The sequence below is a fragment of the Trachypithecus francoisi genome, unplaced genomic scaffold (genome assembly GCF_009764315.1).
Source record: "Trachypithecus francoisi isolate TF-2019V2 unplaced genomic scaffold, Tfra_2.0 Lachesis_group12, whole genome shotgun sequence".
Classification (NCBI taxonomy): domain Eukaryota; kingdom Metazoa; phylum Chordata; class Mammalia; order Primates; family Cercopithecidae; genus Trachypithecus; species Trachypithecus francoisi.
The window spans coordinates 82,111,620-82,139,217 of NW_022681457.1; the positions used below are offsets into that span (position 1 = coordinate 82,111,620).

A 27,598-nucleotide genomic window follows, 5' to 3' on the forward strand; every position below is an offset into this window, starting at 1 on the left:
AATGACATCAAAAGCACATGGAAACAAACAAACAAAAATAGACAAGTCAGACTTTACCAAAATAAAAAACTTTTGTGCATCAAAGATACTATATCAAGAAATGAAAAGACAACCTATGGGAATGGGAAAAACATGTTCAAACATGTTATTATATATCTAATAAAGACTTAGAATCTACATTATATGGCTGGGCACAGTGGCTCATGCCTGTAATCCCAGCATTTTGGGAGGCTGAGGTGGGTGGATGGCTTAAGTCCAGGAGTTTGAGACCAGCCTGGGCAACATGAGAAAATCTCATTTCTATAAAAAATGAAAAATCAGCCAGGCATGGTGGTGCATGCCTATAGTCTCAGCTACTTGGGAGGCTGAGGCAGGAGGATTGTTTGAGCTCAGGATGTAGAGGCTACAGTGAGCCAAGATCACACCATTGCAGTCCAGTGAGAGCCTATCTCAAAAAAAAAAAAAAAAAAAAAGAATCTACATTATATAAGAATCCTTTAAACTTGAAAATAAAAAGAGTAAAAACCCAGTTAAAAAGTGGGCAAAGGATATGAAAAAACATTCCTTCAAAGAAGATACACAAATGGCCAAAAAGCACATGAAAAGATGTTCAACATCATTAGTCTTTAGGTAAATGCAAGTTGAAACCACAATGAGATACCATTTCACACTCACTAGATAGCTATAATAAACATACATAGATACATAACAAATAACAAGTGATGGTGGGGATATGGAGAAACTGGAACCCTCAAACACTGCTGGTGGAAATGTAAAATGTGGTACAGCCATACAACAGTCATATTATTAAGTCACAAAAAGAGATAAACTAGCATTACTTGCAACAACATGGATGAACTTTGAAGACATCATGCTAAGCGAAAGAAGCCAGACACCAAAGTCCACATACTGTATAAATCCATTCATATAAAATAGCCAAAACAGGCAAATCTATAGTAACAGAAAGTATTATTATTATTATTATTTTGGGTTTTTTTGTTTTTGTTTTTGTTTTTTGAGACAGTCTTGCTTTGTCGCCCAGGCTGGGGTGCAGTGGCCAAATCTCAGTTCACTGCAAGCTCTGTCTCCTGGGTTTACGCCATTCTCCTGCCTCAGCCTCCTGAGTAGCTGGGACTACAGGCGCCTGCCACCTCGCCCGGCTAGTTTTTTGTATTTTTCAGTAGAGACGGGGTTTCACTGTGTTAGCCAGGATGGTCTTGATCTCCTGACCTTGTGATCCGCCCATCTCGGCCTCCCAAAGTGCTGGGATTACAGGCTTGAGCCACCCAGAAAGTACTATCAATAATAGGTCAGTGGTTGCCAGGGACCTGGCAATCAGGACTAACTCCTACGAGATATGAGGCTTCTTTCAGGGGTGATGGAAACGTTCTGAAATTAAGTAGTTAGTTGTAAAACACAGTGAGTTCACTAAAATCCAGTGAATTTTACACTTTGCACTGGTACATTTTTTATGTGAATTGTATTTCCATTTTTTAAATTTATAAAACATTATGTATTATATTTAATTTCTGTTTGCTATCTTACCTTTCTACAATGGAAGCTCTTTGAGGGCAGGAACTTTTGTTCTTATCTGTATCCCTGGAATAGTGCCTGGCATTTTGTAGGCACTCAATAAATATTTGAATTTTATGTTATGTGTATTTTACCACAATAAAAATGACTAGTTGAAAGGCTGGTTGAAATTGAGCTCAGTAGCATATCTGGATAGCACTAAGAGCCCCGCTTTGCCACCCAAGCTCCTTTCTCTGCTCCTCAACATGACTCGTCTATGCTTACGGGTTGCATTGCCTACCCCTGCTTCCATGTGTTGCTCGCTCACTTTCTCCAATTCAAATTCTACACTTCCACTGAAGTCTCCTTTTCTTCCAGTGAAGACTTCACGGCAGAACTGTCCCCTCCCTCCTGTAGGCTCAAACAGACCCCTGGGCATACTTGCTATATCAGTGATCACCCTGCAATGCAACTGTGTCTACACATTTGAGCTCCTTGAGATCAATGACTGGGTCTAGTTCTATTTTTTTTGGCGGGGGGGGGGACACGGTCTCGCTCTGTCACCCAGGATGGAGTGCTGTCTAGTTCATTTCTATTGCATAGTCCCTATACCATAGTAGTTGCTCACTACTATCTATTTAGGGTGACCTTCCCTCACTCCAGATGCCCGGAGCGTGTAAGCATGCCACCTGGGTATCCGGATGAGGCACCTGCTCATGTACTACAGGAGGACTGCTTTCTGTTGCTGATGTCCCTACTGAGTCCCTACGATGCACTGAACACTGCAGTAAGCCTTACAGAGACAGACGCTCAGGATCTGGTCCCCACCGAGCAGCTTGCAGTCTAGTAAAGGAAGCAGGCATATAAACCTGTACCTGTCACAAAGTATAGCACTCTGCCAGAGGCACATACAAAATGCTATGGAAACAAAAAAGGAAGAGCAATTAATTTTGTCTGGAAGGCAGGGAGGGAGACCAGGGATGTGTGTGGAAAAGAAATGACATCTGGAGCTGGCCTTAAAGGATGAGCAGAAGTTGTTGACCAAGTGAGCAGAGAAAGATGGCATTCTCAGTGAAGGGAAAAGAGCAGACGCTTAAAGAGGGGAAAATGCATGGTCTACGTGGTGAATGAGAAGTAGTCTGGAATGGATTATGAAAGGTTCACGTGGCCACAGAAGGCTGCAAGGGAAGGCTGAGGCTGTTCGTGCAGGGCCTTCAGTTTCCTGATGAGGAATATGGACTCTGTCTAATAGGCAGCACAGGGTCTTGGAAGGGTTTTTCAGCGAGAGAGTGTCAAGAATAGATCTATGTTTCAGAGAAATTACTTCAAAAAAAGAACAGAAGAGGCACTGGCAGCAGAGTTAGGGGAACCGATCAGCAGTAAGTCAGGAGTTGACTGCAATGGTTCGAGGAAGAGGTGAGCCTGATCTGACAAAAGCAAGAACAAAGGACAAAGAGGAAGAGACACTGCAAGCTCCTCAAAGGGGAGCTCCATTTTTCTAAGCTGCACTTGAGGAATGTCTTGTCCAGGCAGAGGAGCAGCCTGAGTGGGCTGATTACCCAGGAAGCCCTGGAGAGGTGGCACTGACCCCGGTGGCCTCGTGTGCTCTTCACCACAACTGGGTAGCCCAGGGGCTCGGCTTCATCGATCATTTTTGAAAAGTCTTCATGCCCACCTGCCAAGAAAAGGTAAAAGTCAGTGAAGGTAAGGCTGATGGTCAGGCAGTGGTCACCCCAGCCCTGCCTCTCTGTAGGAATTCTTGAGGCCTCATCTCTCTCATTAAGGCCATTCAAACCCATTTGATTCAACAGACACACATTACGTACCTGCAAGGTAAAAGGTGGGAGCAGAGAGGTAAGGAAACCAACATTTAGCAGGTACCTTCTGTGTGGTAAAGGCTTCACAATCCTTATAACAATCATACAGGTAGGTACCTTTCCCTTTACAATGACTATGGTAGGTGGAACCCCAAGATATCTGCCCCCTGGTGTATGCACCTTGTATAATCCCCTCTTCTAAGTGTGAAAGGGACCAGTGAATATGTTGGGATACGATTCCTGTGATTTTGACTTAGTTAACTGAAAGGGAGATGATCCTTGGTGAGCCTGACCTAATCAGATTCCCTTTAAAAAAAGTGGTGAAACAGAGAGACTCTTCTGCTGGCCTTGAAGGAGCAAACTGCCATGTTGTGGAGAAGGCCATGCGGCAGGGAGCTGAGGACAGCCTCTAGCGGAGAATGTCCCCAGTTGATGGCTAGCAAGGAAGTGGGGGACTCAGTCCCACAACTACAAGAAACTGGATGTCGACAATCAGGCAGCTTGGAAGAAGACCCCAAACTTCAGGTGAGACCACAGCCCCAGCTGACACCATGATTTCAGCCTAAGGAGACCTAAGCAGAGAACCCAGCTATGCTATGACAAGACTTCTGACCTACAGAAACTATGAGGTAATCAATGGGTATCATTTGAAGCTGCTCAGTTTTTAGAAGTTCATTATGGAGCAATAGAAAATCAACACTCGAAGAAACCAAGCCTGGGGGTTTGTCTCACCCAAAATTAAGGTACGACTCTGAAGCCTGAACTGGCTCCACCATACTCCTATAAGCCTTAATTTTAAAAAATATGAATAATGATGTGCATGAAAATATTTCTAAATTGTTTTATGAACCTGGGTTCCTATATATACTATATCAAACATATTCTTGATAGAGTCAATGTCATGAACATTAATGACTGCACTGTAATGCCCCAAGGGACTACATCTGCCACCTTTTCAATGGCACCAAACTAGTGCACTTTCTAGTTTGGGAACCTGGTTTTTTAGTGGTTTGTCACATTCCTTGCTGTCAGATGTCAACTAAGATTTCTCACTGCTGTCAGTATAGAGTAGAAAGAAGTCTCTTTTGCTGCTTCTCTCTGCTGTGGGTGTGGAAAGAACAAAGCAACTTGTGAGATGACTTTTCCAGCAGAGGGGAAACTAGGTTTCACACGAATCTGGAGGGCTTTCCCATTCATGAAGTGAGAGAGGAAGGTTCAACGCTTGTTGGAGTTTGTGACACATATTTGGGCTGCTCAGAGGTCCTTTTCATTCACTTCCTAGTTCTCAAAAATGTGCTGGATCGATGTGTTTTGTAGGTACAGTGGTGCACCATTTTTCTCTCGCTGCTGTAACAAATTACAACTTGGTGGTTCAAACAACACAAATCTATTGTCATACAGTTCCGTATAGTTAGAAGTCCAACACAGGTCTCACTGGGCTAAAAAAAAAATGTTAGCCAAGACCAGGTGTGGTGGCTCATGCCTGGAATCCCAGCACTTTGTGGGGGCCAAGGTGGGTGGATTGCCTGAGCTCAGGAGTTCGAGACCAGCCTGGGCAACATAGTGAAACCCCATCTCTACAAAAAGTACAAAAATTAGCTGGGTGTGTGGTCCACGTCTGTGGTCCCAGCTACTCAGGAGGCTAAGGTGAGAGGATCAGTTGAGCCCAGGAGGTTGAGGCTGCAGTGAGCCACATCGTGCCACTGCAGTACACGCTGGGCAACAGAGCAGAACCCTGTCTCAAAAAAAAAAAAAAGAAGAAGAAGATTAGCCAGTTGCATTCCTTTCTAGAGGAAAATCTATTTCCTTGCGTTTTTCAGGTTCTAGAGGCTACCCACATTCCTTGGCTCATGGCCCTCTCCCATGTCCAAAGCCAGCAACAGCAGGTAGAGTCCTCACAAGGCATCACTGCTCTTCCTCCTCGGTCACATCTCCCTCTGACTCTCTCTTCTGCTTTCCTCTTCCACTTTTAAGGACACATACAACATTAGGCTCTCCTGGATAATTCAGAATAATCTCCGTAACTTAAGGTCATCTGCTTAACAACCAACTCCATCTGCTGCCTTAATTCCCTTTTGCCACATAACCTAACATAATCACAGGTTCTAGGGATTAGGACATGGGTATCTCAGGGTGTGGGAGTGGCATTATTCTGCCTACCACAGGCAAAGCAAAATACTCTAGAATACTAACAAGACCTGCCTAGTTTACAAGAGTGCTAATGATTTTTTAAAAAAAGAAAATGAGGTCATGAAGGTAATTAGGGGCATCTTCATGAAGAGGATGTTTTGTTAAGAAGGGAACTCCCAGCTTCCTGCCGTCCTGCTGATAAGCTTACGTTCTCTCTAGCCATCCTTTCTTCCTTTCTTTACAATGCAGTAAGAGAGGTCCTGGTAATCCATCCCTGCCCCACTGTGCTTTAGACCCCCTTTCTCACCTCCCCAGGGATCTTGCACCCTCTCTGCTATATCTTCAACCTCCCAATTCCTAATTTCATAAGCATTTTGAACATGCTCAATTCTCTTCCATCATAAGCAAATAGAGTCCCTGCTTTTTGACCCTGCATCATCCCTTAACTGTAACTCTTGTATCCCTACCATTGAGCTACGGAAAGAGTTATAGAAACCTACTGTTTCCATTTCCTCACTTCCCATTTATTTCCTCATCCCTCTCTCCAGCACTAAACTGAAGCTGTATTCATTAAACTCCCCGTTGCTGAACCCAACACACACATCAGTGTTGACACGTCACATTATGTTACTTGTCCTTTTGGAATCACACAATGCTCTTGATTACACCATCCATCTTGGAATACTCTCCATTGACTTCTGTGATCTCTCTTCTTTCTCTTCTCACCTCTCAAGTTGCCCACTCTCCCTCCCTCCTTCCTTTTAAGACATGGAGTCTCATTCGGTCATCCAGGCTGGAGTGCAATGGCATGATCATAGTTCAAAGCAGCTTTGAATTCCTGGGTGGGCTCAAGTGATTAGTTTCTTTTACAGATTCCTCTTCCTGCACCCGTTCCCTGAAGCAGGAGTCCCCAGGCCCTAATTCCAGACTGTGGACTGTTAGGAACCCAGCGGCACATCAGGAGGTGAGCAGCAGGTGAGCAAGCATTACCGCCTGAGCTCCACCTCCTGTCAGATCAGCAGCGGCATTAGATTCTCATAGGAGCTCAAACCCTATTATGAACTGCACATGCGGGGGAATCTAGGTTGTGCACCCCTTATGAAAATCTAACTAATGCCTGATGATCTGAGGTGAACAGTTTCATCCTGAAACCATCCTCCCCCACCTCACCCCCATCTGTGGAAAAACTGTCTTCCATGAAACTGGTCCCTGGTGCCAAAAAGCTTGGGGGCCACTGCCCTAACGGATTCCCTTCTTTTAAAAAAAATGTTGGTGTTAAAATATACATAAAATACACCATTTTAACCATTTTAGGTGAACAGATCAGCCCTCTTTTCTTCCTACATACTCTCCCTGAGTACTCTCATCCATTCCTGGGACTTCACCTCACATAATGAAGGTTTCCAGCTCCACTTCCCTAGTCTGCACTTCTTTGAGAAGCTCCAGATTCATTTGTGTGCTGCCTACTAAATATTTGTACTTGTGTGTACTACAGACACCTCAAACAGATCACGTCCCAAACTGAAATCGCCTCTCCCCTATAATCCTTCACCTCCTACCTACAAATCAGCTTCTTTCCTCCACATTTCTAGTCTTAGCGAATGTTTGCTTTCACCTCTGGTTGCTCAAATCAGAAACCCAGTCACTCTTAATTTCTCTCCAAACTCTCCATATAAATCAATCATCATGTTCTATTATTTCTACAACCTTCACAATTCCTGACTCTGTTCACATATCTTCATTCCCACCGTGAGTTTAGACCATCGTTGCTCACTTGGATTATTTTAAAAACCTACCGCTACTTGTCCCGTCTCTACTTTGCCCCTCTCCAATTCCTCCTCCACAGTGTAGCCAAAGTGATCTTCTGAACTATAACTCTTATCAGGCCACCTCCCTGATTAAAGCCCTCCCAGAACTTCCTGTTAGTCTCGGGGTTAACCCTCATCTCCTTCACACGTTGTATGTAGCGCCCTCTTGTCTTCCCAGCCTTATATTTCAGCTGTATCTCGCTTAACATTCTATAAACTGCTCAGATTACCACCAACACATCAGGGGTCATTCCCCTCTGGGTCTTTCTATATTCTGCTCTCTCGTTACATTACCCCCCTCCCACCATCTCCCTTCGCTTAGCTAGATAACTTCAGCTTAGCTTATGTTAGCTCTTTTAGGAAGCCTTCCTCAATGTCTAAACGCCATTGGGAGCTCTCCTATGTACTCCTGCACCGCTCTGCACTGATTCTTATCACAGCACGTTTTACATTGCTCAGAAATTGCCTGTTTACTTGTCCTCTGCCTCTGATGAACTGGGAATGCCTTGAGGGCAGGAGCCTCTTGCTTACTGCTGTAGCCCAGTGCCTAGCATGCTGCCTGGCACACCGTGTGTACCAGATATATATTTAATAAATGACTTACAGAGGGGAAGACTCCAAGGCACTTTCAGATAGAAAGGCCGGGATAAAGATTTCAGATAGGCCAAGATGTTGAATTAACAGACTCACATTCAAAACCAACAAAGATACTAGAAGTTTTCTAGGGAAAGAAAACAGAGATGCACGTTGTTTGGGAAGATATTTCAAGCTGACTCACCATAGGAGAAGGTGTCTGGCATGGGAACCCCATGTCCAGCCAGTTCTTGGAACGTCCAGAATTTGTTGATGCAATTTAAGATGCTCTGTGGGCGATTGACCAACCGGCAGCCCAGCTTCTCCAGGTGTCGCAGGACAGTGATGTCACTGTCTGACTGCACTGAGGGTGTGGGTACCCGCACAAGCACTACATCCGGGAAGGTGGTGAGGGCCTTCTGGTTTAACTGGAGGCCTGCAATTCAAGGACAACAGTGAGTGCTGTGCCTGCTATCATTTAGTCCACCAGAAGAAATGGTTCCAACAGACTCTTCAAGACTGAATCTAGCAGGAACAGAGCCTCAAAAAATGGCCCTCTGGACATCCTGGTGTACAAAGAAACTCTATAGGCAACCCTATATGCCAAACAAATGGGCAGAGCATGATCATGAGGAAACACAAAGGAATGAGCAGAAACAAAGCATATCAAGAATAATCTAGGTTAAAAGAATCCACAGGAGATATATAGTCACCTTCCTTCCCATAGGACAAACATGACTCAAAGTGTGGTGGCTTGGGAGGCTGAAGGCTTAATGAAAGGAAATAGTTTAACCTACTTCAGGAATCCCTACCAATCTTTTGTGGTATATATCTGATTGGAAGATTATATAGCCTTTTTTTTTTTTTTTTTTTTTGAGACAGGGTCTTACTCTGTCACCCAGGCTGGAGTACAGTGGCATGATCTTGGCTCACTGCGACCTCTGCCTCCCAAGCTCAAGTAATCCTCCTACTGCCAACCCCCCCGTAGCTGGAACTACAGGCATGCACTACCATGCCCGGCTAATTTTTGTGTTTTTCGTAGAGATGGGGTTTCGCCATGTTGCCCAGGCTGATCTCATGCTCCCGAGCGCAAGCAGTCCACTCGCCTCGGCCTTCCTAAGTGTTGGGATTATAGGCATGAGCCACTGCGCCCAGCTATGCAACCATTTAAATGATTTTATCAACATAATGCACAAATGTCAATGTTAAGTGAAAAAACAGGATACAAAATTATAAATAATGCATTATGACCTCAACTATATAAACAGATACAAGTTGGGAACAGCTAGAGGAAATACACCAACATCTTAACAGTAGGTAATGGAATTACAGGTAATTTCTTCTTTATATTTTATACTTATCTGTATTTTCCAAAATTTCTCCAAGTACTTATTACTTTATAACAAAAAAACTTTCTGAAAAATCCATCTACTAAAAATCAGTTCAATTCAATATCAAAGAAAACTAGAATGCATCCAAAGACAACCGATCCACTTTGCAGACGTGATGCGCTATATTCCACTGGGTTAAATAGGAATATTAACTTGAAGTAAAGACTCAGAAGAACATGAGCACAGTCTTCAAGTTTCTGAAGGGCTTCAGTGCAGAAGAATTACTTGGCTTGTCTTCTATAACTCCAGGAGATAGAGATATCCGTAAGAGCATTATTTTGCCTGTTCACTGATGGATCCTCAGCACCTAGAATAGTGCCTGCTGCGTGGTAGGCACTCAATGTTTGTTGAATTGAATAGAAGTTACAGGGAGATGGATCTGGGCTCAACAAAACGGATCCTTTTCCACTCCCTTAGGATGTAAGGGCCAAGGCTCATCACTCAAGGATGCTATAAGACAGCATGTAAGGGTAAGACGGGTTCACAGCAACTCTCTTGGTCCCTCCCAGTCCTGACATCCTATGGCTTGTATTACTCTAAGTCATTACCTAGGTCTCTATGGTGTACCCAGAATCTGGTGATGGAATGATGCAGACAGGATATGGAATGAGGAGGGCAATGAGAAGCTAGTTCAAGGAATTATACTTGGTCTGCTCTAATTAACCTAGAAGGAATCTCTAAAATGCTCTAAAGAATATATGATATTATTTTATTTTATTTTTTAGAGACAGGATCTTGCTGTCACCCAGGATGGAGTACAGTGGTATGATCACAGCTCACCACAACCCCTAATTCCTAGGGTCAAGCGATCCTCCCACCTCAGCCTTCCAAGTAGTTGGGACTACAAGTGTGCACCAGCATGCCTGGCCAATTTTTTAAAAAATTTTGGGGAGATGCAGTCTTGTTATGTTGCCTAGGCTGGTCTCAAACTCCTGGTCTCAAGTGATCCTCCTGCCTTGGCCTCCCAAAGTACTGCGATGACAGGCATAAGCCACTGTGCCCAGGCAAAAAAAACCTTTAAAACACAATTTACAGAGACACTTTATAGGCTTTAACCCAAAGCACCTTCTATTTCGTAAGTGATATTATACTGCATAACCACATAATTCTAGGGGGAAAAGGGTGCTAATGAAGTTACAATTTCTCCACCAGGTGATGAATAATATCAATACAAAAACTCTAAGCACAAAGATGGAAAAACAAAACACCCACAAAACTATTCTATGGCTCTGAATTGCACCCTTTCCCCCATGCTAGGAGATATTTCACTGATTAAAAAGGGGAGGCGTAGGTACAATCATTACAATAAACTGTTTTTTGTACTTCCACTGATCGTGTGAATCCAAGGAACTGGAACCTAATTCTCAGGGATGATTTATAAAGAGCATCCAAGTTATCTTCACTTTGCCGTCAGAAAACTGTATCACTTTTAGATGCTTTTACTATTCTTTGAAAAATTCCATTGCCACTTACAGCCCTTGGGGGAAATAGGAAAGGTAAAAGTAAACCATGTGTAGCAGCCTCAAAAGTGGTTGGAGAAAAAAGAAAAATATTCAAGTGGCTTAAGATAGTAAATACAGAACACCCAGGACAACATTACACAGTCAGATAATATATGTGAAAATGCTTTGACAACTATAAAATGCTATACATATGTAAGGCACTAGCATTATTACTACACAGACATTCTACTAAGCAAAGTAGGGACAATTTATGGAGATTTTTACCACCTCACAAGAAAAACAGCTTTACAACAGAAACATGACCTAGAGAAACAAGAAGCAGCAAAAACGTCTGGCTTTCAAATCCCAACATGAGACCACAGACAAACAAACTTCTAAATGGGAAGAAAAGAATTCAATCATTTCTGGAAATGCCAACCACAAGTGGACAGAGACAACTCAGCCTCAACGAGCAGATTCACATAGACCTAGGAAGTCTTACCAGGACTTCATTTCTCTTCTCCAAAGGTAAATCTTTGGGCCTGGCTCATTCCAACTGAAGCCTTTAATAAATGAAGAATGGAATGGGTTAAAGTGTAGCCCAAAAGGCTCTACTAAGCAGTTAGACAGGTCTTGTGCATGCTGGCTGTCCAGCCCTGTGCAGAGAGGGACGTGACAGGTTTAGGGACACAGTTGCAAAACTAATCACAATCTTTGCCCACTGACACAGCTCTTTTTTTTTTTTTTTTTGAGACGGAGTTTCACTCTTGTTGCCCAGGCTGGAGTGCAATGGCGTGTTCTCAGCTCACTGCAACCTCCACCTCTCAGGTTCAAGCGATTCTCCCACCTCAGACTCCCAAGTAGCTGGGATTACAGGTGCCTGCCACCACACTCGGCTAAATTTTTTTGTATTTTTAGTAGAGACAGGGTTTCATCACGTTGGCCAGGCTGCTCTCCTGACCTTGTGATCCGCTTGCCTCGGCCTCCCAAAGTGCTGGGATTACAGGCGTGAGCCACTGCGCCTGGCCCTAGCTCTGACATTCTTGCCATGGGCAACTTCACATGCCCCCTACTCTTTGCCATTGTCACTGCCATCATATTTCTAGTAGTAGGAGACAAGCAGCAGCTGCTCATAGTGGCTTCAGTGGGAGCAACAGTTCTACACAGCCATGGCCAAGGACAATTTGGATTTAAGGTTGGCCCTTGGCAAAACTGTCTGTAAATTTTGAGACTTTAACCACGTAAGCAATCTCCCTCTCACCATTAACATCTCCGCTCAGAAAAGGACCTAATGAACCTAATACAGGATGGAGCTTAATCTATCACCTTTCCCAGGATCCTTAACATTTCCGCTGCAATCTACGGACCTCAAGTCAAGGGAATGAAGAGCTGATGCAGGATACCAGGAAGGACAGGGCTCTGCTTGGTTGCTGGTCAACAGAAGGAAAGCCCTCAACACTCAGAGGCTCATGCCCGCCAAGCAGAGACTCCACGTGATTGAATACCCTAGTGCTCTTAGGTATCACCTTAACTTGGGGAGAGGGAGAGGCAGCTAGTTGTTTCCGGAATATTTTGGGGTCTCCCAGACTCATGGGTTGGGCTTGAGATTTATTATGTTTAGCCTCAAACCACTTAAAAAAAACTAAAATGACCACTCTATCCCCAAACAGGTCAATAAAATATTAGTGGAAAAAAGATCAGCCCTCAAACAAGTTAGGACAGTGACCAATTGCCAACCCAGTTAAAATCAACTTTTTGAAACCAAAATAATATTTTCTCTATATTCTAAAAAAGAATAATCTACTTTTGTGGGTAATTGTCTTCTGATTTCCTTTTGAATTCTCTATTTATATTTGGAAATATTTTAATGTATTAAAAACAAGATAGAAAACCAGGATAACTTTTCCCAAAGAACAGAGTCTGTTTTTTCTAACTCATATATTGGGTTCAATTAAATTCTACATGACTAGGCTGGACACAGTGGCTCTTGCCTGTAATCCCAGCACTTTGGGAGGCCAAGGCGGGTGGATCACCTGAGGTCAGGTGTTTAAGACCAGCCTGGCCAACACGGTGAAACTCTGTCTCTACTAAAAATACAAAAATTAGCTGGGCGTGGTGGTGTGCATGCCTGTAATCCCAACTACTTGGGAGGCTGAGGCAGGAGAATCGCTTGAACCCGGGAAGCAGAGGTTGCAGTGAGCTGAGATCGCGTCATTGCACTCCAGCCTGGGCAACAAGAGCAAAACTCTGTCTCAAAAACACAAAAAATTTTTCATAACTAGACTTACGTATTTGTATGTGCAATAGTGAAGAAATGCACTTTATGATAAAGAGAAATAGCTTCAGCCATGAACAAATCTTTATTGGAAAGCAGAGTTCTAAAACTTAACCATTCTCAATGATCACACCAATAGAGGGAAACAGAGGCATGGATAATAAAAGGTGCTATAGTTCAGATTAGAATTCGGACAAGATTTTTATTGAGCATCTATTGTTTTAGGTTATTTGCTAAGAACTTTCACATATTATCTCGTTTAAATTAAAGGTGCCTTATAATACAGATCCTTGGAATAGATTTGACTATAAATGTCTTTGCATTTACACAAAGCCGATACATAAGTCATCACCCTCCAACCTGTGCACGCATGTCACTCACATATGTGAGCACACGTGTGCATCCTTGGATTCACTAAAGAAAGCTTCAATACTAAATGGATGTCTGGTATGCCAGAAAAAACCTTCATGTACAAAACAAGCAGAAAAATTAAGAAAACAGCAGGAAACTGAAGCATGATAGCAACCAAGGACCCCACTTACGGTAGCTTTTAGAACCATTATATTTGAGCAGGATCATGTAACAGTGGCTGGCAGTGAAACTCTGAAAGTTACCAGAAAGGAATCAACTATATAAATGACATGAGTAGGCCAAGCACAGTGGCTCACGCCTGTAATCCCAGCACTTTGGAAGGCAGAGGCAGACAGATCACCTGAGGTCAGAAAATCGAGACCAGCCTGGCCAACGTGGTGAAACCCTGTCTCTACTTAAAATACAAAAATTAGCTGGGGGTGGTGGCAGGTGCCTGTAATCCCAGCTACTCGGGAGGCAGAAGAATTGCTTGAACCCGGGAGGCAGAGGTTGTAGTGAGCCAAGATCGCACCATTGCACTCCAGCCTGGGGGACAAGAGTGAGACTTTGTTTCAATAAATAAATAAATAAGATAATCTACTTAGCACTTCAGATTATCTTGTGTTATGAGGAAGATGTGTCATCCAAACATGACTTGGTGCACCTCCATCAGTTTCTACCTTTCCCCTTATTTCTTCCTATCCCACCCACAGCATTTTTTTGTAAAACAGTTATTTTTATTCTTAACAAGTAGATGCCACACCCCTCCTCCTTCCCTTTTAAAGTTCTTTGTGACAATGCCGAAAGAAATCTCACCTCCACCTCACTAAAATGCACAGACATTTATGTGGCCATTTTCTCTTTCCACTAACCGTGATTTTGAGGTGATTTAATTCAATTCAACATTTACTGAACTGGTTGGTATGACTCAAACACACTATTAAGCAGGAATACAAAGTTGAGTTAGACAGTCTCTGCCTACCAGGAGATTATAGTCTCCTCACAGAAAAAGATAGAGACATAACTTAAATACTCATTTTTTTCACTCATGAAACACATTTATTGTTTCACATATTCATTCAGTGCATATTTATTTAGCACCTACTTTGGGTCAAGCCCTGAGAAGCTCAATCAGACAAGTATTTAAGTGCAAGTAGTCTACTTGGATAGTAATTTCAGGAAACGTTGGGAGGGGCGTAGAGAAGGGAATGAGGCAAACAAAACATACTTTATCAAGTGAGTTACCACCTCTCAGCAACCAGAGCTGAATCCTGCTGAGGAACTCTAGGAAATGGCTTAGTACATGCACTTCAGCTATTCCACCTGAGAGGCCAGGGAGTTGATGATTTCAAGTTTTTATTTTGAGACAGGGTCTTGCTCTGTCGCCCAGGCTGGAGTGCAATGGCATGATCTCGGCTCACTGTAACCCCTGCCTCGCGGGCTCAAGTGATTCTCCTGCCTCAGCTTCCTGAGTAGCTGGGACTACAGGCACAAGCCACCACACCTGGCTAATTTTTGATTTTTTGTAGAGACGGGTTTTCACCATATTGCCCAGGCTGGCGTTGAACTTCTGAGCTCAGGTGATCTGTCTGCCTTGGCCTCCCAAATTGCTGGGATTTCATAAACTCATAATGTCTACCTCTCAGGGTAGGAGCCACCAGGCCCAGCCAATTTCAAGTGGTTTACACATCAACTCAGTTTTTGGTTAAGGCTGCTCCAAGGGCATGGTGTTAATTTCCTGACCCTTCTGGCTTGCAATACATGTGTGGGCAACATGGGATCCTGTACCAGACAAAGCCCTCTGACAGGTGCAGGTGCTGGTAGTCAGAAGCCGGGCCCTGGTGCAATCAAATGGTGAAAGCCAAAGGGACTGACAGGGAAGGAACAAGCACTGTCTTAAGGGCTGGGCATGGGAGTTGAGAGGTGTGAGTAAAACAAACAACATCCCTGGAATTTAAGACAGACAACACACAGTTGTTATTAATGCTATCAATGTTCTGTGCAGAGCACCTGGGTCTCGTGGAGCCGCAGGAGAGACAGGAGACTGACTGTAACACCATGTGCTAAGTGCTCCAACAGACCTGCATCAGGGTCCAGGGAGAGCAAAGGAGGAAGGAGCAGTTAGGATGATTATCTCTGCCTGGGGAAAGAGAAAAATCAAGGAAAGTTTCAGAAAGAAAATGTTGACTCCTCGTGCCTCTAAGCTCTGAAGAAATGTTGGAAACTAATAAATTCATAATCTCCACCTCTCAAACAAATCAACAGTAAGACATTGCATCTTATAGGCACTGAGTTCAAGAATGTCTCAGGGCTACAGTAACTCCTTGGAAAGGCCCTTCAAGAAGTTGAAACAACATGAGATGAAAGGTAATCTGGCAAAGTGGATACAGTATTGGCCTTCAAATCAGAGTCCTGATTTATTTAGCTGCTATCATTTAGCTTGGCAAGACACAAAAATCTCTTCGGTTCTGTCTCCTCTTCTATAAAACGGAAGGGCCCCAGAACCTGGCAAAGCTTCCTCCCTCATCTCCCTTGCCACCTCACAACATGATCTTTCTTCAGCTATGAAGACAAAGCTCAGCAAGTCCTTCTCCTCTGTTCATATCAGTCATCCAAGTCTCCGTCTCTGATGCCACATCATTTCCCTGGACTCTAGATCCCATATGGCTCTGACACTGCTTTTTTTTTTTTTTTTTTATTATACTTTAAGTTCTAGGGTACATGTGCATAACATGCAGGTTTGTTACATATGTATACATGTGCCATGTTGCTGTGCTGCACCCATCAACTTGTCAGCACCCATCAACTCGTCATTTACATCAGGTATAACTCCCAATGCCATCTCTCCTCCCTCCCCACAATAGGCCCCGGTGTGTGATGGTCCCCTTCCCATGTCCAGGTGATCTCACTGATCAATTCCCACCTATGAGTGCGAACATGCGGTGTTTGGTTTTCTGTTCTTGCGATAGTTTGCTGAGAATGATGGTTTCCAGCTGCATCTATGTCCCTACAAAGGACACGAACTCATTGTTTTTTATGGCTGTATAGTATTCCATGGTGTATATGTGCCACATTTTCTTAATGCAGTCTGTCACTGAAGGACATTTGGGTTGATTCCAAGTCTTTGCTATTGACACCGCCTTTTCTCATTCCACCCTCCACCTCTTCCCATCTCCACTCTGCCCTCTGAAACTCAATGGGCAGAAAATTCCCTTATCCTCAACCTTTTCCATGTGCCTTCCCTTCACCTTCCTTCTTTTTCTGAGTCCAGCTTGCACCCCGTCTCTCACCAATGGCACTGCTTCCCCAACAGCTCTCTAAGTTGTGGCTGTTTTCTCCCCTCTTGCCACAGATTACTGGGCCTAGATATCCTCCTTGCTCCTGACTGCAATGACCAGATCATTCTGCCTTCTCTCCTCCCTAAAATATCCAGCCTGAATCTCATCAGGCCACACAACACATCACCCTTTCTTGTGCAAGTCGTCTACAGAGCCCAGGTCACTCCCTCTCTTCTTGAAGCTTTAGCTCCTTACTCCCACACTGTCAGAAATATTGGTGCTTTCCATGTCCCTATGAAGAATCCTTTCAATGCCAAGGACTCTCAATGTCTTGACCTCCTTTTCTCCAAAGATCTTCTCCACCATCCCACCTCAGCTACCACTCCTGGTTACATTCTAGACTTTGTGCAAGAATCTTTATTCTAATCTCCAACTACTCCTCCTAGCTTTCCAGCTTGCTTCCTCTAGTACTATACACTGACCCAGCTATGCATTGACCCCACAAGAAGCTACCATCCATGGGTACCACCATCTTTTCACTGTCCCTCCCTTCATATCTTCAACTTCCTTCTTATCCTATTCAAACTCCATAGGCAAGCACCATGATCACTTCTGCATATACCCTCAAATCCTTGCACCCACTTAGCGTTTAGGTAAACCACTACTCTGGTCAGACCGATCCAATCCTCTACTTCATGTCCCTCCTTTGTAATGAAACATACCTAGAGAAAATACACAAACCTGCTGACTTGTCTCAAGGGCACCCTTAATGTCTGGCAATCATTATACTTCCCTAGTCCCTTCACTCAACCTCAACACTATTTCACACTTTCTCTTCTTATCTTACACCTTTATTACTTTGTCCCATCTTCTCATTCTTCCTATCTCAATGTGAAAAATTGAAGCAATCAGAAAAGACCTTCTCTGTAAGTTTCCACTATCACATCTATCCACCCACCTGCACCTGTGACATACAGATTACCTTCTCTGTTCTTATAATGGCTGAACTGTCCTTACTCCTAGCTTAGACCAACCCCTCCAAATACATGGTAGATCCCAGCCCTTCTCAGTCGCTTAAAGCACTGCTCCTGCCATTTGCCTGTCTCTCCTACATCACCAATTTCTCCCACTGTATTAGATCATTCACGACAACACACAAATGTACCGTTGTGTATCCCTTCTTTATGAAAAGTCTCTCAGCTGGGCACAGTGGCTCACGCCTGTAATCCCAGAACTTTGGGAGACTGAGGCGGGCAAATCAATTGAGTTCAGGAGTTCGAGACCAGCCTGGCTAGCATGGTAAAACTCCATCTCTACTAGAAATACAGAAATTAGCCGAGTGTGGTGGTGGGTGCCTGTAGTCCCAGCTACTCAGGAGGCTGAGGCAGAGGTTGCAGTGAGCAGAGATCGCACCACTGCACTCCAGCCTGGATGACTGAGCAAGACTCCATCTCAAAAAAAAAAAAAAAAAAAAAAAAAGAAAAGAAAATCCTCTCAATCCTGTCTCACTTTGGGCTCCCATCCTGTTTTTCACCTTCCCTTTACAACAAAACTCCTAGACTGTTTAGATTCACTTTTTCCTACCACTTACCTGAAACTGCTCTTCCTGGGGCTGCCAATGCTACATGCACATGCTAAATCAATTCTCATTCCTCATCTGACTTCATCTACCAGCAACTTTTTTTTTTTGAGATGGAGTCTCGCTATGTCACCCAGGCTTAAGTGCAGTGGCATGATCTCTGCCCACTGCAACCTCCGCCTCCCAGGTTCTAGCGATTCTCCCACCTCAGCCTCCAGAGTTGCTGGGATTACAGGCGTGCACCACCACGCCTGGCTAAATTTTTTTACTTTTAGTAGAGACAGGATTTCACCATATTGGCCAGGCTGGTCTTGAACTCCTGACCTCAAGGGATTCACCTACCTTGGCCTCCCAAAGTGCTGGGACTACAGGCAAGAGTCACTGTGCCTGGCTTATCAGCAACATTTGACATGATCTGATCACATCTTCCTTCTTGAACAACTTTCTCCACTTGGCTTACAGGACACCTACTCTCCTGGGTTTCATTTTTTTTTTACTCAGGATTCTTTGCTAGTTTCTCCTACTCACTCTGACCACTAAGCACTGGAGCTCAGTCTCTGAACCCTTCTCTATCTATAGTCACTCCCTTGATAGGTGTGTAAAGGTGCTCCTAGTTTGATAGCTCCAAGCCAAGCCTTTCTCCTGAATCCCAATCTTTCCATAAATGGCTACCTGACATATCCCCTTGGATGTTTAAAGTGCAACTCACACTGAGTTCTGATATTCATCACCTGCCCAAACTTATACCTGTCTTCCTTTCCATATCAGCAAATATCATATTTTATTCTTCCAGCTTCTCAGGCCAAAAACTTTGGAGTCCTCCTTGACTAGTCTTTCCTGAACACCCAATATCTGATCCAGTAGTAAAATCCTGATCACTTTGTCTTCAAAATATGCCTGAAGCCAGTCACTTTTCACCTTCTCCCCTGAAATCCTTCTAGCCCAATAATTTCTTCTCACCCGAAATGTAGCACTAACCTCCTAAGCAACCTCCCTACTTCTGCACTTGGTCCCTCTGGTCTATTCTCAACAGCATAGCCAGAATGACTCCGTGACCCATTAGGCAGATCATGTCATTTCTCCGATCAAAAGCTTTCAGTGGAGGCTGGGGACGGTGGCTCACACCTGTAATCCTAGCACTTTGGGAGGCTGAGGCCGATGGATCACGAGGTCAGGAGTTCAAGACTAGCCTGGCCAAGATGGTGAAACCCCATCTCTACTAAAAATACAAAAATTAGCCGGTATGGCGGCATGTACCTATAATCCCAGCTACTTGGGAGGCTGAGGCAGAGAACTGCTTGAATCCGGGAGGCGGAGGTTGCAGTAAGCCGAGATCATGCCACTGCACTCCAACCTGGGTGACAGAGCGAGACTCTGTCTAAAAATAAAATAAAATAAAATAAACTTTCAGTGGGCCAGGCACAGTGGCTCATGCCCATAATCCCAGCACTTTGGGAGGCCAAGATGGGTGAATCACTTGAGGCCAGCAGTTCGAGACCAGCCTGAACAATATGGCAAAACCCTGTCTTTACTAAAAATACAAAAATTAGCTGGGTGTGGTGGCGTGTGCCTGTAATCCAAGCTACTAGGGAGACTGAGGCAGGAGAATGGCTTGAACCCAGGAGGCAGAGGTTGCAGTGAGCTGAGATCGCACCACTGTACTCCAGCCTGGACAACAGAGTGAGACTCCATCTCAAAAAAAAAAAAAAAAAATCCTTCAGTGGATTCCAGCTCATCCAGAGTAAAAGCAAATGTCCTTCAGTGATCCACCAGGCCCTATGTATCTGCTTCCTCCCCACCCACCTCTCTGACCTCCTCTCCTGATACTCACATCTTGGCTCACTCTGCTCTGCCACGCTGGCCCCCTTGCTATTCCCTGTTGCCTAAACTACTGTACTTCCAGATATCTAAACGGCTTGCACCCTTGCCTCCTTCAGATCTTTACATGGATATCATCTTCTGGGTGAGGACCACCCCAGCCACCCTGTCTAAAATTGCAATCCCCTCTCTTACCTCCAGAAATGTTCTCTTTTCTTTGTTTCTCCTTAGCTCTTTTCACCAATATACTATACTTTGCATTTACCTTGTTTACATTCTATTTTCCCCATCTAGAATGTAATCTACTTGAGAGGCACAGATTTCTGCCTACTTTATTCTGGTGCCTAGAAACAGTACCTTATACACAGTAGGCCATCAACAGATATCTGTTGACAGGAAATGAATAAAATCATAATAATGAGCATGAAGCCTGCCTCTGTTCCCACTCTCCATTTTATCCCTACTGCCTAGCACAATGCCTGGCACAGTGGGCACTCAATAAATATTTGTTAAATGAAATAAATGAATGTATAGGATTCTTGAAAAGATTAAGACACATAAAATATACTAAAGTATTAATAACAGAGTTACAGGAATGAAGAATCAGTATTCCTGTCAGATCCTCAACACAAAGTAATCTAAATTTATCACTTTCTCATAGTGGAATCTGGAGTTATATGTTTTCTTTTTTTTGAAACAGGGTCTCGCTCTATTGCCCAGGCTGGAGAGCAGTGGCACTATCACAGGATCCTCCTGCCTCAGCCTCCCAAGTAGCTGGGACTACAGGTGCACTCCACCATGCCTGGCTAATTTTTATTTTTTATTTTTTGAGATGGAGTTTCACTGTGTCACCCAGGCTGGAGGGCAGTGGCGTGATCTCCGTTCACTGCAACCTCCGCCTCCCAGGTTCAAGTGATTCTCCTGCCTCAGCCTCCTGAGTAGCTGAGATTACACGTGCATTCCACCATGCCTGGCTATTATTTATTTATTTATATGAGATGGAGTCTCACTGTGTTACCCAGGGTAGAGGGCAGTGGCGTAATCTCAGCTCCCTGCAACCTCCGCCTCCCAGGTTCACGTGATTCTCCTGCCTCAGTCTCCTGAGTAGCTGGAATTACAGGTGTATGCCACCAAGCCTGGGTAATTTTTGTATTTTTTTTTAGTAGAGACAGGGTTTCACCTTGTTGGCCAGGCTGATCTCGAACTCCTGACCTCAAGTGATCTGCCTGCCTTGGCCTCCCAAAGTGCTGGGATTACAGGCACCTGCCACCGCACCCCATCTAATTTTTTATTTTTATAGAGACATGGTCTCTCTAAAAAAATTTTCAGAATATGTTATAGGTTTGTGTTAAACCCATATAAACCCAATTATAATCCAAAAACAATTATAATCCAAATTATAATTGTTTCTCGGGACAATGGGTAAAGTGGCCAAGGAAGTAGCTGGAGTGAGATGAGGCTAGCACTGACGTATATAGATTCAGTGTCCTCCCTGCTAGTGAGGGGAGTGGCAAGGAGGTGTGGATGGGTGGAGATGACACAAACATCTCTGAGTGATGGCTGTACTCCCTTCCACCAAGCAGGCCCAACAAATTTGGTGGAAGTGTTCTGGTAGCAGCAGCAGGTGGTTCAGAAATCTAGGAGTAGGGGCCAGGCTCGGTGGTTCACACCTGTAATCCCAGCACTTTGGGAGGCCAAGGTGGGCATATCACCTGAGGTCAGGAGTTCAAGACCAGCCTGGCCAACATGGTGAAATCTCATCTCTTTTAAAAATACAAAACATGAGCCCAGTATGGTGGCACGTGCCTGTAGTCCCAGCTACTTGGGAGGCTGAGGCAGGAGAACTGCATGAACCTGGGAGGCGGAGGTTGCAGTGAGCTGAGATTGCGCCACTGCACTCCAGCCTGGGCAACAGAGTGAGACTCCATCTCAAAAAAAAGAAAAAAAAAAAAAAAGAAGAAGAAGAAGAAAAGAAAAGGAAATCTACGAGCAGGGCTTTGAGATCCATGAAGGATCTCATCTACTGGTTGTAAAACTCTTCCTAACATAGTTCATGGGGTGTAAAAACTCCTGTTAGAAACATAAACTAAACATCCATCCCACTCTCAGCCTTTGCGGTGAGCCTACAGACATAAATGTGGACCTAAGAGGTAAAGCACATCCATGCAGTACTCACGTCTATTTGGAAATATATGGTAGGTGCTTGTACTCATTCCCGGACCTTTCTTTCCACGAGTGTGGTACAGTGGTATCGTGCATTATAAGATGTCGGGCACAAGCCTTTAGCAGGAACTGAAGTTAAAGATCAAGTTTTCTGCACAAAAGTTAGCATGGTACTCTTTCCTGCCAGTGTCTTCTTGCACAGTGATGGGAGTCCATCCTTTCTCTTTGGTTGCCTTTTAGTGATCTGAGGTAAGACCATTTTCTTATACAAATGTAGTCAGAATCCACCCATTCCCAACTCTTTTAAATCTGACTCACCTGATTACTACAAAGACCCAAGTAAAAGGATCCAAGAACACCTTGATTTAAAGAATCTGACCTAGAATTTGCCATTTAGCTACCAACGCTTTAGCTCTGCATGTAAGGGAAGGAATGCTGAATCATCCTGCTCCTAAGAGACAAACAGTAACATAACCTCATTTCCAGGTCAGACTCGTTTTATGTCTTGGTGGGTATCTGTCCCTGAGTTTGTTACTATACTTGCTTCTTGAGCCAATTAATCATACAGAGCTGTGGGTGGACAAATAACTTAATTCTTCCTAGTGAATCTGTCCTCATTTACACATCCCCTCATGATCTCCCCCACACAGAAGCTCCTTAGCTCATTGCAGTAAGTCTCACATACTTCAAATTAGCTTTTAAGACACTTCATTCAGTCATTCAACAAACATTAACTGAAGGCCTACTATGTACCAGTTACGAAGCACACATTTGAGGAATCCTGGTTCTTCAGAGGGAGGGGGAATATAAACTGTATAAATAGACAAATTATAGCAAAATACGATGAGTGCTATTTTAAAAGGTATGGACAAAGCTATTTGGCAGCAGATGGAAGAGAGGGACTACTTGGAGACAGAGAAAGGAGCTCAAGCAAGCCTTTTTAGAGACAAGTGACTTGTGCTGGATTTGAAGGATGAATAAAGGTGAACCATGTGGGAGGGAACAGTGGGTATCCGAGGCAGAGGGAATTTTAGTGCAAGGTCTGGAGTCACAGACAGGCATGGTGAAATCAGTGTAGACCAATGCAAAGGATAGAGTGGAAGAGAGGAGACAGTGTTTAGACCAGAATTACTGAGTTTTGGTCCTAACTCCCAGCTGGTGCTATATTCCCATATATCCTTATTGGCATTTAGAAGAGCTAATAGGTAAAAAGAAGCTACACCTATGCCCGGCACAGAATAAACACTATATATATATATAGAGAGAGAGAGCTATGACCATTATTATCAATCTGTGCATTCTGGTGTCACGTTCATCACTTTATCCCTAGGGTTGAGGATATTTAGTACATATCTGTTAAATGAATGAAGAACTTGCTGTTTCTAAAAATGGACATGATTTTCATATAATGCTACACCCAGCAAAGAGTGAAGGAAGGCTGTTTTCTACAGGATTGCTTCAGTCACCTAAAGATCATTTTCCTCTCCCCACTGCCTCCCCACTCAGATTACTAGATTAAAAATAAAAATCATGAAAACTTGTAATCTCTTGTCTGAATCCTATTTCCAGATATAACCTGAAACTCTAAGCCCTGGATTTGGGCTCCCACTAGCCTCCAGGGAGAAAAGCTCAGGAATGAATTTAAGCAATTGGCTGAGGCACCGTCCATACCTGCCCCAATCAACCCCATCACCATATTCCTAAATTAACATAAAGAAGCAATGAAAAGGAGTGAAGGCACAAAGGCTTTGTAAAGGTGATACCTGAACTTCCTAAATTATAAAATTACGTTCCAAAGTCACTGTCTAGCCTCAACATAACTCAATTCACTTCAATTCCACATCTTCTGAGAAAGGTACTATAGGCTACAGACATCCTAAAGGAAGCTTATTCCATATCACTGGGCTAGAAATTAGAAGACCAAATTTTTTAACTTTAGGTTTGCTGTTAACCAGCTGGATGGCATTGAGGAAGTCACTTCACCTCTTGGAGCCTCAGGTTCTTTGTAAAATGAAGGAATTAGAATGGATGATCTGAAAATCCTTTCCAGTTCTCACATTCTATAATTCTCAAACAGTAAATAGTATCAATATCATCATAACTACATATTTCTGTATTTCAACGCAAGTTGAATTCTGGATTTTTTTTCGAGAAATACTTTGGCTCAGCAAATTGCCAAGGGTTTTCTATAGTTTGACTACAGAAGAAACTAAGAACCAGAGATCATATTCTGATTCATCAAAAAAATATGTATTGAGAGCCTACCATGTGCAAGGCACTATTCTAGCCACTATTATAGCGCTGAACAAAGCCGACAAGGTCATTCTCATGGGACTCACTTGTGTTTAATTAATCTGCTTCCATAACAAATCTTTGGACAGCTTTGGACAGCAAGTGACCTAATAGTTTTGTTCTACATTTTGTGATGTGTGTGGGCTACCTCGGAATTAACAAAAACTAAAACTGCATCAAAAAATAACTGTCTTCAATTTCTCCATCGACCAGGCAAATAGCTGTGTAGATTTTCCTGTAGTTAAAAAGAACGGGCTGGGCACAGTGGCTCACGCCTATAATCCCAGCACTTTGGGAGGTCAAGGCAGGTGGATCACCTCAGGTCAGGAGTTTGAGACCAGCCTGACCAACATGGTGACACCCTGTCTGTATTTAAAAAAAAAAAAAAAAATGACGAGGTGGCGCATGCCTGTAATCCCAGCTACTCAGGAGGCTAAGACAGGAGAATCACTTGAACCCGAGAGGCGGAGGCTGCAGTGAGCCAAGATGGCGCCATTGCACGCCAGCCTGAGCAAGAGAAAAAAAAAATGAATGAACTCCTGGTTTGTGAATAGATTAAGGTATTTTCACATACGAATTCCATTAATATTTAAGACACTAAACAAAAGGGTTTGAATGTTTCCTGTGGCACTAGCATTTAATTTTATCTTTTTCTAGGGCTGATGCTTTAAAATGCGGTTTTAGATAGAGCATTTTCTTGCTCTTACAGAATTTGTGACGGTTCTACAACCTGAAGGTGATGTGGAATTTGGCTACTGTATCTCAAAAAAGAGACATCTTTACAAGCTGTAAAATAAATAAGCAAAAAGTTCATCCTGGGTAGAAAGATGAACATGTTATTTAATCTAGGTGGGTGAAATACAACAGATTATATAATTTAAATATGATATGAAACACATAAATTTAAAGTGAGAGGAACCTTAACCTTTAGTTTCTATAAATGAGAATCCTGAGATTCAAAGACATAAAGCGGCTTGCCCAAAGCAAAGCCAAGATACTTGTTAACTGCAAAGCTGTAATAGGAATCCACGTCTGCAGATTCCCTGTTCCGAATTCTACTTCTACATTAACTGTGAGAGTTTTAATAAATCAAGGAGCGATGGTACCGGTTGCAGCTGAAAGACATTGTTGTAGATTAAATGTAAAGTACCTAATGTTTATGGTATATTTCTCCAACAGGATATACAATCTGATATTAAGTATGAGGGGACTTCAATAAACTTACGGATGAAAAAATCTATAACAGCTATATTCCACTCAGAAACAGGTCATATTCAAAATCTCACTTGGAAGTAGTCTTTCCGAATTCGAAATTCCTTCCCCTGCCAAAGCAAAGTAGCAAATTACGAGCTTATTTAACCAGAAATAATTGTTGAAATAATGTGAACAGCAATCGCTTCTCGGCCTTTTGGCTAAGATCAAGTGAAATAATGCGAACAGTAACCCAAGATGCACCCTGAACTGGGCGCAAATCCTTTTGAGTCCTGGACTCCCTGAAATGGTTGGATGACTCCAATGGAGCCCCAGAGACACTCAAACAGCAAACCAGAGGGAGTTTTCTGCGTCAGGGATTCCTAAATCACAGAGGCCTGTATTAAGGATATATGAAAAAATAATTAACCTTTTGAGGTCAAACCCACAGATGACAACCATGTCTTACCCACAAAAGTCTCCTGAACACAGCAGTGGAGTGATCGGTGAGGCCAGAATTGTCTGAACCTGAAATCCCGACTCTTCTGGAATCAGAATTCAACGCTGCTAGGGAGAAGGATGAGTTAAACTCTTCAAAGGTCTACACTCCCACTTTACACTCGAGAAGTGACTCCAAATCTTTCTCAGATTTCCCCCATATGTGGCTTTCTAGTTTGGAAATAATATTCTATGTGGTGCACATTACTGCTGCTCACACACTCCTAAAAAACTTTTTTATAACAGTCATCTTAATCCTAATTTTGTAAATCTGTTGTGGGTTTCTAGAAACCTCAGAGTCTAAACTGTCAAGGTATTGATGCGAGCAGGATTTGCAAATTTGGGGTTTAACAGCCTGATTTTCCTGGGACACCCGGGCGGCTTCAGGTGAATTTGGGTTTCTCACAAAATGAAGTCCCCTAAGTAAATTAAATCGCGTTCTCGAATCTTGGCCTCGGGGCAGGTGGTGGTGGTTAAAGAAGCTATGAAGGTTAGCGGCTTTCTCCAACCCCAAGAGGTCTCGCAGCGGGAGTGCGGCTGGTGTGCCCGCCTGAAGGAGACTCCGCTGCGGGAGGCCCGGCGAGCTCGCCCACCCGGCCGGCTCTCATGGACCCCGGCGCGCCTCCCTTGCCCTCCCGGGGCCCGCCTCGCTCACCGAGGTGGCCGCCGACGATGGTGACGGCGATCTGGTCCATGAGCACCGCCCGGAAGCGCACATCCTGCTCGGAGCAGCGCTGCCGGAGGGCGCGCAGGATCTGCACCTGCGGGTAGTCCTCGCGGATGCGCCGGTCAGTCAGGAACCAGAGCTGGGAGCACATGGCGGCCAGGGCGGTGCGCCCCGCGCGGCGCGGACCCCTCGGCGCCCCGGGCCGCTCGCTCAGCAGGGCGAGCGGAGGGGCGGCCGGCGTCCGGGGCGAGCGCGCCGCGGCTCCACTCCCGCGGGTGCGCCAGGCGCCTCTGCAGCCCTGACCCAGCGAATCCGCCCGGCCACTCAGCGCCGCCGCCGGCCCCGCCAGCCAATCAGCGCGCAGCGGCGGGCGCTGGCGGCTGCAGAGGCGGCCCTGGCGGGCGGCGCCGGGAAAGGACGGCGGGTCGGGGTCCTGTGGCGGCGGGGGAAAGGACCTGGGCTTCCGGGGTTCCGGGGACCGAGCGGCCGGCGGGCGCAGGCGAGGCGGAGAGGGCAGCCCCGGCAGGCCCCGGACCCCCGGTGGGCGTGGCGCTGCGGGCTAGGGTGAGACAGCCGGAGCGGGAGGGGCCGGGACGGCGGCCCAGTGCGGCTCGGAGGGTTTCCGAGCTGACGGGCCAGCGATGCGCAGTGGGCGGCGGATGCGTCTCTTTGGCGATTCCGAGCGCTCGGGGGCTGGTTACACAGGCGGACGCCTGCTGAGCCCCAGACAGGGCCTCGGGGACGTCCCAAAGGAGATTCTGGGGCCTGGGGAAGGTCACACGACTAGGTCCCCAATTGGACCGTAAAGCCATG

The 27,598-nt window shown here is 44.5% G+C and overlaps 1 protein-coding gene across 1 annotated transcript in view; it reads right to left on the reverse strand.

Annotated features, from left to right (window-relative positions):
- Positions 1 to 27,093, reverse strand: part of RIMKLA (ribosomal modification protein rimK like family member A) — a 40,440-nt gene extending 13,347 nt beyond the window's left edge. The window contains exons 1-3 of the mRNA XM_033226863.1: positions 26,774 to 27,093; positions 8,046 to 8,276; positions 3,101 to 3,187 (exon numbers count right to left, since the gene is read on the reverse strand). Of these exons, the coding sequence (XP_033082754.1) occupies positions 3,101 to 3,187; positions 8,046 to 8,276; positions 26,774 to 26,936 (481 nt within the window). The 5' untranslated portion in view covers positions 26,937 to 27,093. The remainder of the gene's footprint in view (positions 1 to 3,100; positions 3,188 to 8,045; positions 8,277 to 26,773) is intronic.
- Between the last annotated feature and the right edge of the window lie 505 nt (positions 27,094 to 27,598).